This window comes from Bidens hawaiensis, unplaced genomic scaffold, assembly GCF_021521415.1.
Source record: "Bidens hawaiensis isolate Kalapana, Puna unplaced genomic scaffold, B.hawaiensis_p1.1 tig00002772_1, whole genome shotgun sequence".
NCBI classification, from domain to species: Eukaryota; Viridiplantae; Streptophyta; class Magnoliopsida; order Asterales; family Asteraceae; genus Bidens; species Bidens hawaiensis.
Window position 1 is genome coordinate 2,768,842 of NW_027491150.1, and position 15,785 is coordinate 2,784,626.

At 36.7% G+C, this 15,785-nt stretch overlaps 1 protein-coding gene across 1 annotated transcript; it reads right to left on the reverse strand.

Moving 5' to 3' along the window:
* Positions 1–10,210: 10,210 nt before the first annotated feature.
* On the reverse strand, positions 10,211–14,304 carry LOC143621200 (uncharacterized). Its single transcript, XM_077092712.1, has 6 exons — positions 14,182–14,304; positions 11,819–12,647; positions 11,564–11,730; positions 11,196–11,232; positions 11,022–11,086; positions 10,211–10,941 (listed from the first exon to the last, which is right to left on the reverse strand). Exons 1-6 carry the CDS (start codon positions 14,268–14,270, stop codon positions 10,488–10,490), a joined length of 1,641 nt encoding a protein of 546 aa, XP_076948827.1. The 5' UTR covers positions 14,271–14,304; the 3' UTR covers positions 10,211–10,487.
* Between the last annotated feature and the right edge of the window lie 1,481 nt (positions 14,305–15,785).

Genomic DNA, 15,785 nt, shown 5'->3' on the forward strand with positions numbered 1-15,785 from the left:
ATCGTCCTATCTACTAAGTTGAAGGCATTGGAGAAATCAACAGTAAGCATAGCCAATGACCCATCCGAATGAAACTGATTTAGAAACCTGTTCGCGCTATGAAGCACGGCCTCTGCCCCACTGGGGACTCCCACCCCAAATTGAAAGTCACCGAGGTATTTAACCATCTCCTTCCCGACACCCCTCATAGCCACCTTAGAGACCAACCGCCTCCAAATGGCCCCAACGGCAATAGGTCTAATCCCATTGTCCGGTTTAAGCAACGGCGTAAGTGGGGCAGACGCAACAAACTCTGCCAACACCTTAGGACACCTTCCCCCCAAAAATAAATTAACCACCGCAGAGATAGCCTTGAGCAAACCATCCGCAATCGGAGACCCCTCTCCGCACAACGCATCTAAAATGTGTTGGGCTCGCAAACCGTCCCGCCCACACGAAGTCCCTTTAGGGAAAGACTTAATGCACCCAAGCACACTATCAACGTCCACGACAAGGGGAGACTCAGAAAGCAAGGAAGCAGGCATAATCGGAGGTGCCATGATGGGATGCTTAGACAACAAAGCGTTCAAAGTATCCTTACCGAAAGGTGCAACCCCTGAAGAGCATAATACCTTGACCGCAGCAGTGAAATGCCCGTCCGCAACTTTTCGCAAACATTGTTTAACATTGGCGCCCAACCCGGCGTTGTCAGACTCGGGTACAAACGCATCACCACCCGGGGCATCTCCTAGGGGTTGGTTAAAAAGCGATATAAGGAGCTCAAAGAAACCGTCACGGTCACCCCAAGCGGACAGCGACCGTTGAATAATTCGGCATTGCTCAGACTTTCTATTGCCAGACCTGCGTTGCTGACGATTAGAAGGTCTGAAAACTCGTAAGGTGCAACGTGGTAACAACAACAGTTCCACCCACGCCTCAACAGACTCTGGCATAGCCGCCACCTTACCCAGAGCACCCACTAAGGCTTGGGAAAAAGCCATACGACAACTATGAGGAATGTTTTTAACAGTCGTAATAGGAAGAGTGAAGACACGCTCAAGGAGAGCTACATCCACCTCCACCCTTCCCACCGCGACAACTTCCCTCCCAACATGTGGCTTCGCAATCCCCACTATATATTCCTCCACATCTCCCGTGACACACTTGTACCAGACCGACCCGTCATCATGATGGCACCCCCGACGGAGAGCATGTGACTCCATACACGCTCCACACATCCACCTACGCGAGACCTTTAAAGCCTCACCAACCGAAATAAACAAATCCAAATTTGTCGAGATCACCTCCCGTAAGGTCTCTTTCTTGTCATCCGATGACAAATGAAGCCGCTTAATATGTGCGGCCAATCGAACCCCCTTGGACCCCGGTAATCCATCCGGGCAACAGTGGAAGCCTCTAAACGGACACGGCCAAACAACCTCCTCAATAGCCCCGGTCATACCACCCCCGACCCACAAAACACCCCGGTAGCCAAGTACCACACCAAGAAAAATAATAATAAAACAAAACTCGAGTTGAGTTTGAGGAATGAACACCCGAACCAAAGAGGAAGGAGGAGAGCAACCACCCGTTGCCCTCCCCTCCTCAAAACACCAAAAACAAAGATTATTTCATTGAGGCGTTTTGTCAAACACCTGGCGGGCAAACTATTTTCTTCAAAATTTTAGTTGATGATGATTCCTTTTTAAATGTACAAAGTGAAAATGGGATTTGATGAAGTATGGATGAACTAATAAAGTGAATATTCTTTGCCGATGACGTGGGTGATCAGCAAAACCAAGTGAATAATGAAGTGGAAAGTTCGGGTTGTAATGGGTTGTAATGGGTTAAAAGTGATTAATGTTTACACTAGAATATAGAATATGTATATACCATCAGCAACCCTTTGTAGATTACACTAACTTGACTAAGTGGATGTAGCCTTGGATATCATATAGACTCCATGATGGGGGGAGCAAGCAGCAAGTCGTTCATTCGAGCAATCTGTGACTCAACAATCTAGATGTTAATAATAGTAGTGTCTATTAATAATGTGACTCAATAATTGTATATGCATACTTCAAAGTTGACAAGTAGAACAAGTCTTGTTCAAGATGCGTGAGTGAATAAACTAAGTGCAAAGTAGGACACTCACTATAACTAGATAAGGTTGATCAACAAACTCCATAAAACAAAAATATTATATACACTACACTACACTACACTACACTACACTACACATACACGTGTGTGCATCTATAGAATGACAATGATAAAATAGTATTGTGTTATGTATCTTATAACTTTAGCTCTTTAGTTTTATACATTGACAATCTTTTTTTATTCGATCACTATTTCATATATGAAAATGTGATTTAAAGTTACAAATTGTAATTTCAGTTCACAAATTTATAAATTTACTAAATATATAAACTATGAATCCAAGTTAAAGTTGTTATGAACCACTGTCTAATTCTTAGATGGTGTTTTGCAAAGATCTTAATCATAGGATTAAGTTTTAATTTTAAAATAAATTATAATTATATTTAGAAGCTATATTGGTTTTTATTAATCCCAATTATTGTCTTTTGGATCTTGGTCATTGCTGGTCCCAACTAACGAATTGGCTGCTGACGGTCTCAACTTTTAATGTATTTTTTTCTAACTGTTTGCGACTAACAGAATCCTAACTTCGTTAGTTACAGGTCGCCGAAAAATCGTTTTTGACCAAAAAAGTCGTATTTTTACCGGAAAACACCACCACCACCACCCATTGACTCACCGCCAATCAACCACCATCACTTGAGCACCATCATCCGATTCCGATGATGGTTCTATGCTTCCGACAACCTCAATATTTGGGGCTTTTACTAGAAAAAAAATTCCTAAAGGTCCGATACAAAATTACCAAGATGTTTTGGACGAAAATGTTGAGTTTTCGGAAAAAAATGTGTGTTTTCCGGCCAAAAACGTTTTTCCTGCGACCTGCAACTAACGGTGTTAAGATATCGTTAGTCGCGGACTGTTCGAAACAAATACGTTAAAAGTCGGGACCGTCAGCATTGATTATGAACAGAGATCGTTTACAAACCCAACTTTTTTAGTCGATATTCGTAATCGCATTGATTGATTAATGATGGATGTATTTAGAACTTTAGGATTTTGGAGACGGCAATGGATATATCACCCGCTTCGTGTCTCTCACCTCGAATTTGAGATCCCACGCAGATGATAATATTGATTACAGTCTGAAGGTACTCTATTTGTGTAGTTTGATTTCATCGACGGTAAATTGAACTTCTCCGACCAGTTGTCCCTCGACTCAAGGTACAACTATGCTTTGCTTATTAGTTATTTCCACTAACACTGGATTTCAACATTATAAATATTCTGTTTTGTTTTGTTTTGGCAGGCCAGCATTCGATAGGTAAAGTACGATTTTGGTAAGAAATGTGTATAAATGAAACTACAACTTTAAAATGAATACATGTATTGTTGATTCTTTTTTCGGCTATTTCCTCACCACAGTTCTATGAAGAATTTAGTGTTATCGGATTATTTCTTTTGTTTGTGTTAAATTGTAACAGTTTGAACATATAAAGTGACTTTTTTGTACATATTTATAAACACATAATAAAGTTGAGGGGTTGGGGCTGACAAGCCTTGTAGATGTGGCGTTAAAGTTCTTCGTTATATAAAATTACATTTTTAAACTCAGCGTTGGGGAATACTGCTGCTACAGGTAACAATGGCGTATTCTTCAGGGTTGTATTAGTTCGCAAGGGAAAGGTACTATTTAGAATATGAATTTGCTCGGTTATATATAACTATTTGCGTGGATATCCGTCACCTTCTTTCCTTATTTCTCACTGTATTATGAAGCACGTGAATATCTGAAAAGTACAAGGAAATGCTTAGCGATTGACCTTGCTACATTGGTTACTTTAACTTTGGCTTTGTATCTTTATATTTTTATGGTATGTCTGTTACATTTATAAGTATAAGTTCTTATGTGGTTTTCTTAATAACATAAAAAGTAATTTAGAATGGTGTTTATGTTCATGTTTTGATGTATTTATAATGTAAAGGTCCTTGAAAGCTATGAACGAGCGTATAGTAGTATGGTCCATGTTCAAAAGTTGCCAGAGTTAGAGGAGGTTTCTTTTGAGCATTTTCTAAATTTCTGTTATGCGGCTTCTTTAGCTAAATTTCTATAATTGAAGTATCCTTTTATTTTGCTTGTGACAGGTCATGAATACCATACACTTCCAGTTGGCAGTTTTGTTCCTGATCATGGGCGAAGAACACTCTGCGTTACATAATATTTGTACCTAATTATACCGATCTTGATAACATTTGGGTATCAGCTTAAATTTTTTATTTATGGGTTTGGCAAGCTCTTTAGGCAGTCAGGTCACTGCTTAGTGACATTTATTGGCACTCTTTTTTTTTTGTTTAGTAAAATTTTCCGAGGCTCTACCCTCTTTCAAGAAAAAAAAAACAAAAAGAAACAAGTCTACTACATAAATCAGAGCAGCAGCCAATCCCAATGAGTTTGTAGAGGCCAAAGCAATATAAAGAGTATATCAGAGTCATGTTTATTAATATGATGTTAAGTGTTGTGCTATGTTTGTTAACTTTCAATCATTTAGTAAGGTCTTAGTGCGAACACATTGTTATATATAAATTGTATACATCCATTATAAAGTATTGTTAATTTCAAACACCCAATCCCGTGTAATACACGGGTTATAACCTAGTTTAAAATATTAGAGCACCCGCCTTTTGCTACTGACACGTGTGATAAACTCTTCCATTGTCCTTTTACCTTTCCTATGAATATTAAGTATTTCGTAAGACGTCTTTACTGGCTAAAAATTTAAAGAAAGATGCAACAAAGCTCCTGGAATCGCTTATATTTCACTTTCCAATCCGAACCTACATCACACCTTTTGATCCTCAATTTGTTTTTGAAGCTATTAACATGACAAATTAAATGAATGAAAGCATATGAGTGCATGACCTCTCAAATGCATGCATGACTAGCACAAAACGTTTAACATAAACTCTTATTCTATAAAAGATTAAAGTGACGATACCAAAAATGAAATAAAGAGGTGTGAGGTCCACCCATGAGTCATCAAGATCATACATATAATGCACATGCATATTAAATCAAAGCCAAATGCATGTTGATTGGTGAGAAGTTATTGGTGTCACTTTGCACTCATTTCGGAACTTAAAAGAAAAAAAAACTGATTTCAGTAAGGGGTTGCGGCCCCTGAAGTTTTCTGGCCACAGATGTTGTGAAATTTTTTAGTAGGGTTCAGCGCGTCGTACACGGAACCTCTTCAGTTTCTAGGTCCCAAAGCTTCGTTTTTAGCAGGATTGGCTTTGCTATTCAAAAGGGGGTTGCGCCGCAGCTTGTTGCCCGTTTGTCTACTACTTTATTGTAATCGTTTTGTAGTAAATTATATAATAAAAACGAATTACAATTAATAATTAAATTTCAGTAACAAAGATCTTAGTTTTAATATAGGATTTTTCTTCTTTTTGTTTTTTCCAATTTAGCTTTTTGATATCTTTTTTGAATGGCAATGATGTGTCGGGTTGTGCACGGTGGTGTTAAACGGAAATGATGGTTGGCAAGGAGTTAAGAGTAGGTTCGGTTAGACACGTTTAGATTGATGATGTACCTTTTGTAAAAATATATGGAAACATAATTAAGTGATTATTAATATAACATAACAATTAATCTCAAAGTTAACATGTAATGTGTTAGGGCATTTTTGCATTTTAATTAAGTTTAAAAACTTATGTTACTTATCAATTCATAAGAAATAAATATAAATCCAATCAAACAATTTGATAATATTAATAAGTGAAAATTATCATCTCTTTAACAATTTCACTGATTAAGACCATTTTATATTAGTCAAAAGTATCATATCTTTAAAATTTTCATTGAATAAGACCATTCTATATATTGTTACAATAATGTCATAAAGCAAAAAGATGGCCGCGACACTAAAAATACAGTGATAAAAAGTAAGGTTTTGAACTCCTTTATTTTATAAACTAATAATATACTAAATGAAATGCTTAAAAGGTGAGTAATTGCATATGTTGTTAAAGTTGAATCTTAAATTAATTCATATCAATATGCTAATGTGTTTTATGATAACTAATTTTATAATGAAAAACACAAATGCATGTTCTTTTTTGGGCTTGTTTATGCACACTTTAATCAACACATGCACACGTTAATTTGCGTCGGTTTGGTCTACGGTAACTTGCCCATATGGTGCGGGATGCATATTAAAGACCGTTATTCACATCTTCGACTGTTATAATCATCAAAAAATACAATATATAGTACAAATTCCAAGTGATGATGAGGAATTCAGATCAGATCGTATATCATTTATTACACACTTACTCTTACACCGGATGATGGTCTTATAAAGAAATCTCATCTCATAAAATTTTATAAGTAATCAATCCTGGACCATTTATTATATCATTTTTCTTTATAAACCATTTAAAATTAAAATATGCATCATCTTTAAGCATATATATCATGTGCGGTGCTTAGTGCTTTTGATATTTATCACTTTTGGTGTTCTTTCCTTTCATATTTTGTAACACCCTTGGTAAACACAACATTGTCCCACTCTTAGACTATCCCACATCGGCCATGGACAAGAGAGATCACTGGTTCATAAGTAATGTCCTGTCTCTTCAATCACCAACGCGTTTTGGGCAACCAAAAACAAATCCGTGAGCTCTTCGTGGGCAGAGCGGACAATATTGGTGGTGCGAGGGGCCGGAGTGTTACAGTTGGTATCTAAGCCACTCTTGTGCCGTTCGGGATGTTGGGACACGCCTCATCGAGGACGATGAGTCCAAAGGGGGGTTGTCTGTAACACCCTTGATGTTGGGACACGCCTCATCGAGGACGATGAGTCCAAAGGGGGGTTGTCTGTAACACCCTTGGCAAACACAACATTGTCCCACTCTTAGACTATCCCACATCGGCCGTGGACAAGAGAGATCACTGGTTCATAAGTAATGTCCTGTCTCTTCAATCACCAACGCGTTTTGGGCAACCAAAAACAAATCCGTGAGCTCTTTGTGGGCAGAGCGGACAATATTGATGGTGCGAGGGACCGGGTTGTTACATATTTAATAGCTATAAAATATAAAATAAAAACTATTTGGTGATCTGAGGTTAACCTTTAAGTCAAAATATAAAATTCACACTGGATTTCTATTTAGATATCTTCATGTGAATTTTATTATTAAATTACTTAAAGCCTATATATTTAAAATATATCCTTAAAAATTTACCTTTATTATGTGGCTGCAAGCTAGTTTGCATGAAAATGATTTGAATTGTAGTACACAAATCATTAAAGTACAAAGACAAATAAGGGAGTGAGTATAAGCATCTAAAGATGTTTTCTACTAAAGTTTAGTAAATAAATAAATAAATAATGAATTAAATAAAATCATCTCCATATAATTCATGTTATCAAGTCCTTGTTACTGTATAAAGCTAAAAGGCAAAAGCTCATGATCCATTAATTCAAATATAGTTTAGATTAAAAATTAACATAAATAAACACATATTGATTCGAACTACACTTTGATCAACTTAATGTCATTTACCAACTATTTGATGATTGTTTTTGTTATGCTTGAGTTTGTTGGTTAGTCCCGAACTTCATGGGGCATAGCCTTAGCGGGATAAGAAGGTGAACTGCCTAGTTATGGTTTCACAATGAAAGTATGGCGCTCGTATGATGAGTCCAACGTATGACGAAACCAACAGACCATAAGACCATGATATTAAGTTGCATGGGTTGACTCGCTCTGGAGCAACTTTGGGCGTCACCTGGTACATTATTGAAAGATAACCATGTATCTAGATAGTTCATTACCCCCCCCCCCTCCACCCACCCACTCCTCCTACTTGTCGCCGACACCATCACGACCCACCACCACCGTTGGCGTTTCCACCACCACCTCAGTCGTCTACGCCTTCACCTTCACTCGTCATCACTACCACCATAAAGAAAATACAGTAGATGAATCAATTTTAACTCTTTTTCTAAAATGATTTATTTTCAACCGAGTTTATTTAAGTCAAAAAAACTCATTTTGACCCAGACTAAATTGATGCTTTTAAATGTATCCGTTTTAAGATATAAAGCAAGTTACAAAATGTAATCAAGTTTCTTTAAACCCGGGATGAATAACCATAAAAAAATATAGTAGATGAACAATTTGAACCTTTATTTTAAAATGACTTATTTTCAACCGAATTTATTTAAGTTAAAAAACTCATTTTAACACAAACCAAATTGATATTTTTAAATGTAATTTAATCAGGTTTCTTTAAACCCTGGATGAATAAGACAGTTTACTTACTAACTAAATCAAATTAGATTTTTAATTAAATATTATATCATTTAATCATTTTCAAATCATATCATAAATCCACGCTATCTTTTTAATAAAAAAAAAAGTTCAAATGATTTAATTGCGGGAACATGTCACAATCAAACCCGTTGGCTTTATATATTAAAAATGAAATATATTTAAAAAAATGACTTATAATATATATATAACACCTACTGGCTATTTCTTTCTTAACAACACAAAGTGAAAAAGAACAAGGCAAACCAAATATGAGTTTATTGTCAACTCTTGTTGCTTGTTGGGGCTCTAATCATGGTGGCTCAACGGCATCGGTATCATTGGAGAACGATTCTAAGCGTCTAAATGTCGGTTTGGTTCGTGAAAATAGAGTCTGTGGTGGTGGGAGAAGCGGGAAGCAAGTGGTTCAATGGCGGCCGACGTTATGCACAATCGCGGAGGAGGATGTTATTAAGATGGACATGATACAATTGTATGTGACACCATGTAGTAATCATAAAGGTAAGAAGGATACAAGAATAGTGACAAGTTATGACTTCAAACCATATGAATACAAGAAGGAATTTGTGTAAGAATTTACATTTTTTTTTTGGTTTATGTGTATTTAATTTACTGATATTGGTTTTTTATAAGGGAAATGATCGAAATGTATATTTGATTTGTTAACGTCAACAAAATGTCTATTTGACCAACCAATTCTCATAAATCATAACGTCCACCATGTAGGCCTGGTCAATTTTTACTTTTTAGGCATTACTTTACGGGATTTTTAACCAGCCAGATTGCCACTTGTCCAAAAAAATCTCTTTGGGAGATAAAAAATCTCGTTGGCCATGGCAATGTTTTTTAACTAGCGGTCATGACGGAATCTGGTTGGTTAAAAATCTCATCGACTAATGATTAAAAAGTGATCAGGTAAATGAGTTTTAGGGTGGACATTTTGAGAATTAATTGGTTAAATAGACATTTGTCAACTTTAACCGGTCAAATGAACATTTTGATCATTATCTTTTTCTTTTTTAATTTGAGCCAGAATTTAATTCTTTTTTGTTTCTTGTTTTCTGGCTACGAGATTCATGGAATATGGTTTCACCTGTCCCATCTTCATTTTTATTTTAAAAATGAAATAAAAGTATATAACATGCAAATCTCGCATTGTGGTCTTTTACTTATTTTCTTGTGTACGGATGGTCTTGTATTATGGCAAATAGCCGTATGTATATGTAAAAGCATTTTATTTGACCACATAGAGATTCCGTGAGCTAATTAAGATTGGCTTGTTAAAAGCTTAAATTAGTCTAAGCTTAAACAAGTTCGAATGGGAGATGTAGCATAAATGAAAGCTAATTAAAAAAATGAGCCCGAGTCCAAGTTTCACATACCAAGATCGACTAGGTTGCGATCATGAGCGATTATATTATTTATACAGGCATAAAAACTTTTATTAAATCGCTTTTAACACACTTGTCACAACTCACAAGTCATTCGTGGCCCAAGCAGCACCACCGGTAGCTGGGCGCTCCACATTTGACGCACAACTGATTGAGAGTCGTCACCGCAATTCATGATAAGTCCATAACAAGAAAATGCCATTGACGATTATCACAAGAGAGATGAAACTGCGAATGACACCAATGACTATTTGAAATGCCGAATGACACCAATGGCACATAGCCTAAATGGACTTAGTAATAAGTAAAATGGTTAAATCTTGTTTTAACTTTTGAAAAAGAAAATTGATATCTAAAGAATACCTAAACACCAAAGAAGGAATTTAAAAAAAAAAACATTTAAAACCGAAAACAAGAAGAGTAAGAACTAAAAATCATGGATGAATTCGTCTGAACATGTAAATTTAAAACAAATGACATGAACCAAATAAGCTTTTACCCTTCAGTAACATCAATTTCGACAGTCGAGAGAGGTTTTCTCCCACGCGTCTTTCCTACTTTTCATGGGATTTCATGTTCCCATCCGAGTTTTCTAGTTTTCACGAGAGTCAAAACTCGTGTGTGAGCGAGCTTCAATGGAGTAGATTCAACAATCAAACATTGTATAACAACCAATCAGTGTCCATTGATCTGAGGTCTAGTAGCGGGTTGACTGGTTAGCCGAGAAAATGGAATCTGGGCCTGCCCAGGAAACCCCCTCTGGCTAGTGAACCGATCAGTGGCGGCTGCCTTTGGATCAGAGACTGACTTTGAGAAAGCTTGAGCTAGCTCAACTGCAGAAGCTTCTTTTCCATAACGTGGTCCCACCGCAGGCTCCGGCTCCACAGGCTTGCGCCAGGTTTCAGGTGAAGGTGGTCTTTCCTGTTGCTGCTCAAGGTCCCTGCTGCTCTTGCGGTTGTCGTTTCTCCAGTTGCTTCTTCTCTGTGCATCTGATTTTTCTGCTTCTCGCCTGTCAATGGTCTTTCCAGTTCTATGATGGTCGAATGGTTCAGGTTTACCGTTTTGGCGGGAAGTAACTGTTTGGTGCACGGGTAGAGTCTCAGCCCTAGTACCGATGTCCTTTTTCACCCTACAAAAATTAAACAAAATCAATGTTATTAACTGATTTAGCGATGATAACAGAAGGGCAATTTACAGGAATATGTGTACCTATTAGGAGATTGAACAAGGCCATGACTAACAGCAACATCATCGACTCCACGCTCTTTCAGAACCTGATAGTATAATAAGCAACAACATCACAAATATATTATGCACATGTCAAAGCTGATACTAATATAAAAAAATATGAGGGTTTAAAAAAATGACAGCTGCAGTCCTTACCAATTCACGAGGGCGAGCACCACCAAATAAGGAGTTTCTGTATAGAACATAACTGTTAGTTGTACGAATGCAACACAACATATTCTCAAAAGAATCTAGATACTAAATTAGATATCTAAGATTTAATTATGATAACTTCTCATTATAAGAGATTAAAGTTGATTTTGAAGGGTGCATAAAATATAGCCTAAAGAACTGAGGCTAATAGTGACGAAATGATAAACCAATCTGTTAAAACAGTTTCTTTTAACAGTTAATAATGCAAAAGGTAAAGACGAAGAGATTAAAAAAGTAAAGATTGAAAACCATTTATGTCACTCACTCTAGTTTATAACATTAGCTATCTTATTCAAAAGAACAAATAGTACCTTTCTCTTTCAGTGTTCCTTTCCATTTGTTCAACGGGCTGTGACCGTGGCTTTAAGTTCAATCTCGGTTGCTCAGATGCCTGATGGGCATCCCCTGATCCAGTTAAACCATAAGCCGATGAGTTCACATTTCCATAAAACTCATTTCCAGTAACCGATTCCCCCGACTGTGAGACAGTCCACAAACAGAAAACCATTACAACAAATATATATTAACAAATAACATCAATACATCAAATCAGAAGTTCATTATACCTGCTTATAAACTACAAGTGGTTCAATATTGTCAACTGGTTTAGACCTGGGAAGCAACTTCAACTTGGGCCTCTCAGTAACCTCTGACCCCCCAACTGGCTGAGCCTGAACACCATCAGAATGTGTTGAACCATATGAAAATGTGGTGTACGGATTTCCTTTAGATTGTACTTTAGCTTCAGGCTCAGGATGTCTAATAACCTCTACATCTATTTGCTTATTTTGGTTAGAAAGCCAACGACCCGAAGATACCTTCTCAAGTGCACTTGCGTGAGCTAACTTGGTTGCAGCATCAGGGGCAGACCAAGATGAAGCAACCGGTTCTGAAATCCCAACAGCCACTTTCTTAGGGCCCCACGGATTTGATGATGGCACAATAACTTTACTTTCACCACCCAAAGATCTACCCTCACTTTTAACATAAGACCTACCACTACTAACATTAACTGCTTCACTAAACCTGGCTGCATAAGAGCCGCCTGCGCTGCCACTTGGAAACTGAGAAACAGGGGTAGTTGCTGGTCGAGTGGGTGCATTCACCGCCAATGAGTAATCAGGTTTTGGCTCCTGGCGAACCGTAACACCACCACCACGAATGTTTTCATCGCTTACAGTTCGTCGAGGGATTGACCCTCCATCTAATGGCTTTCGTTCATCTTCATCAAAATTACGCCCAATTTGCACATTTTGAGTGAGAAATGGAGTTTTGTCATCATAAGTTCTTACAGCACCAGCTGAACCTGGTCTCAATCTGTGATCTTGTCTTCCCATAGGATTTGTCCATGAAGTGTGACGATCCAATCCAGTATGATTCATAGGCCTCACAGTTCTATAAAAAAGCCACAAAATAAACAAACACATATAAGGAAAAATTAGAACCTTGCTATGATATTACTTGGCACAAAAGTAAAACAAACATAAATCCATCAATTCTTCAAGAGTACATATAGGTGAGCAATAACCAAACCCTTAACCAAAAAGAACGAAATCGCACCAAAATTAACAATCAGTTATCGCCTTTTTTCCTACCCTCAAATAACCAATATTAACCGAACCATTCATATTTATATATAATGCGCTTTTATACCTCCATTTCATGTATTTCTAAGAAGAAAACTTTAATTCTTAACTAAATTAACCGAACTGCACCAAAAACCGACAAATTAACCTAATAAACTGAACCAACTAACCAAAAACCCATTAGTTAATATAAAACATGAACGGATGACTTCTAGATGACTTCGGGTTCAGTTACGGTTTAGGCTAAGTAAACCTATGCTGATTTTCAATCCATTATTCATGTATTCAATTGTTGTCACTGCTATGAAGTTTCGAATCAAATAGTATTCATCAATTTTACATTTAATAATGAATCACTGAGCATAGACGCGCATCATTACAAACAATCGCAACGTCCGTCTAAGGTTTCAAGTTTTCACTAACAAACTACATGCTGATATTCAATCCATCATTCAGTTATCAAACAGCAGCCCCTGCTATAAAGTCTAGAAAAACTTATTCTTCATCAATTTTACAGTTGACAATAAATCATCAAGCATAAAACCATGTCGTTACAAACAATCGCAACATCCGCCTAGGGTTTCAAGTTCTCACTAACAGATCTTTCACAAACAGAAAAAACATAAATCTAGCAATTCCTCTAGAGTGAACCTATATGCTGATATTCAGTCTATCATATCATATATCCTATTGTACTCACTGCTATGAACTCCAAAACAGAACACTACTCATCAATTTTACAGCTGATAACAAATCAAAAGCATAAACTCACTATCAATCGCAACGTTCGCCTAGAGTTTCGGTTTCGATTTTTCACTGGCAAATATTTCACAAACAGAAATCAAAATAGTTAAAAACTATATGCTGAATTTCAATCTATCATTCATTCATTAAACTGTACTCATTGATATAACCTCCAATACAGAAAACTACTCATCAATTTTACAGCTGATAACATATCATCAAAAGCATAAAATCACGTCATCACTCACAATCAATCGCACCATCCGCCTATGTATTCGAGTTATCACTAACAGATCTTCCACAAACATTAAAACATCAATTTCTCAGCTATATGCTGATATTGAATCGATCATTCATTTATTAAGCTAGAGTCACAACTATTATTCATCAAGCATATGCTCATATCGTCACAATCAATCACAACGTCCGCCTAGGGTTTCGAGTATTCGTTATTCACTAACAGATCTTCCACATACTCGAATCATATCAAATCAAATCAATAAACACAGAGCTTATGAATCGTAAACACCAGATCTAATCTAAATCAGTAAATAAACAAAAACGAAGAGATTCGATTAAACGGAATCGAATATACTTACACGCCAGGAGCAGAAGGAAGAGGAAGATCGGAGGGGATAGAACCGCCGTGGAAGTCCTTCAGAGTCATCGTAGCTTTCTTCTTCGCCATTATTATTATTATGTTGATTAGTGATATGTGTGTGAATGAATGTATTGATAATAATAATTTGTCTGCAACACACACAACACGATTGATTGTATTGTATTGTATTGTATTCTCTCTATATGGTTGCGTTGGAGTCACGGTTAAATAGTTAGGAAGGAAGGAAGGAAGGAAGGAAGGAAGCTACTTGAAGTTATCAGGTCACTGATGAGTTAGTCGGCAGGCAGCATATGGTTTTGGTTCTACACTTTTACTCTAGTTATTATTATTATTATTTTTATTTTTTTTTAAATTAAAAGAAAGTATAGTAGTCACGGATACGAGGGTAAATGAGTTTGAGCTGCTTGCGAGTTACTCGAGCCTGGATTAATAAAAAGTTTGAATGAAAAGAGACGTGTTACCCTTTTTGAACGTCTATGTATTAGTTTGACATTGCACGGTTGAGCTTCAGGATTGATAAAATGTTTGAAACGGACTAATCCTTTTGCGAGTTACTCGAGCCTGGATTAATTAATAATAAGCTTGAAACGAGACGTGTTTTTTCGAGCTTGAGTTCGAGGCTTGTGTATTTTTAAGTCTTACCCCTTTTAAATGTCTGCGTATTGGTTTGACATTGCACGGTTGAGCTTCGGGATTGATAAAAAGCTTGAAATGGACCGTTCCTTTTTCGAGCTCGAGACTCAAATAAAGCTCGTTTAGTTATCAAGGGTGAGCTTGAGTTTTGTGTAATTTTAAGTTTTACCTTTTTTACCTGCTTTGTATTCATAATGTAAAACCGAGCTCATGCCAAGATTAGGCTTATTTAAGGAATATTCTTAAAGTATATAAAGATAAATAAAAAAAATTATATAATTTAGTTAGTAAATAAGAAAGAAGCTGTGCCCGAGCTTGAAAAAACAATCGAGGAGCCGAGCTCAAACTCAAGCTCTTGTAAATCAAAACAAGCTCAACTCGGTCCCCCTGTTACACCATCTTATCTACTTACTAATCTTTTGGAATTAATCGTTTAGTTCACATGTGGGTTTGAAATACAAAAGGCAATTTCGTGGTTACTACCTTTTATTTAATTTGGGATCTTATGGGTCAAGGGATACATGTTATGTTTATCTTTTCGTGCTTAAAATAATGCTAGTTGAGGTAGATTAGACCTACCCACAAACTCATTTTAACCCATTCTTTTTAATTCTATAGCAAATGTAATATGTACAAAACTATGTGATTACAGATTTACAGAAATAATCTTTTATAACATATTTTAGCAAAGCAATTGAAGGTGTTTATGTATTTGAACACACCAGACTACCAGAGAACCTTCAACACACACTGTCCGGTCGTATCATGTTGAGTCGTTTCATGTATAGTTAAATCTTCTAACATAACACACTTGACCCGTTATAGATAGCAATTGAACATATACATCAGATAACCTTCAACACCGTCCGATCCATATCCCGGTGACTCATTTCGTGTATAGTTAAATCTTCTAACTGACCCATTATATCTATAATATATATAAACGAA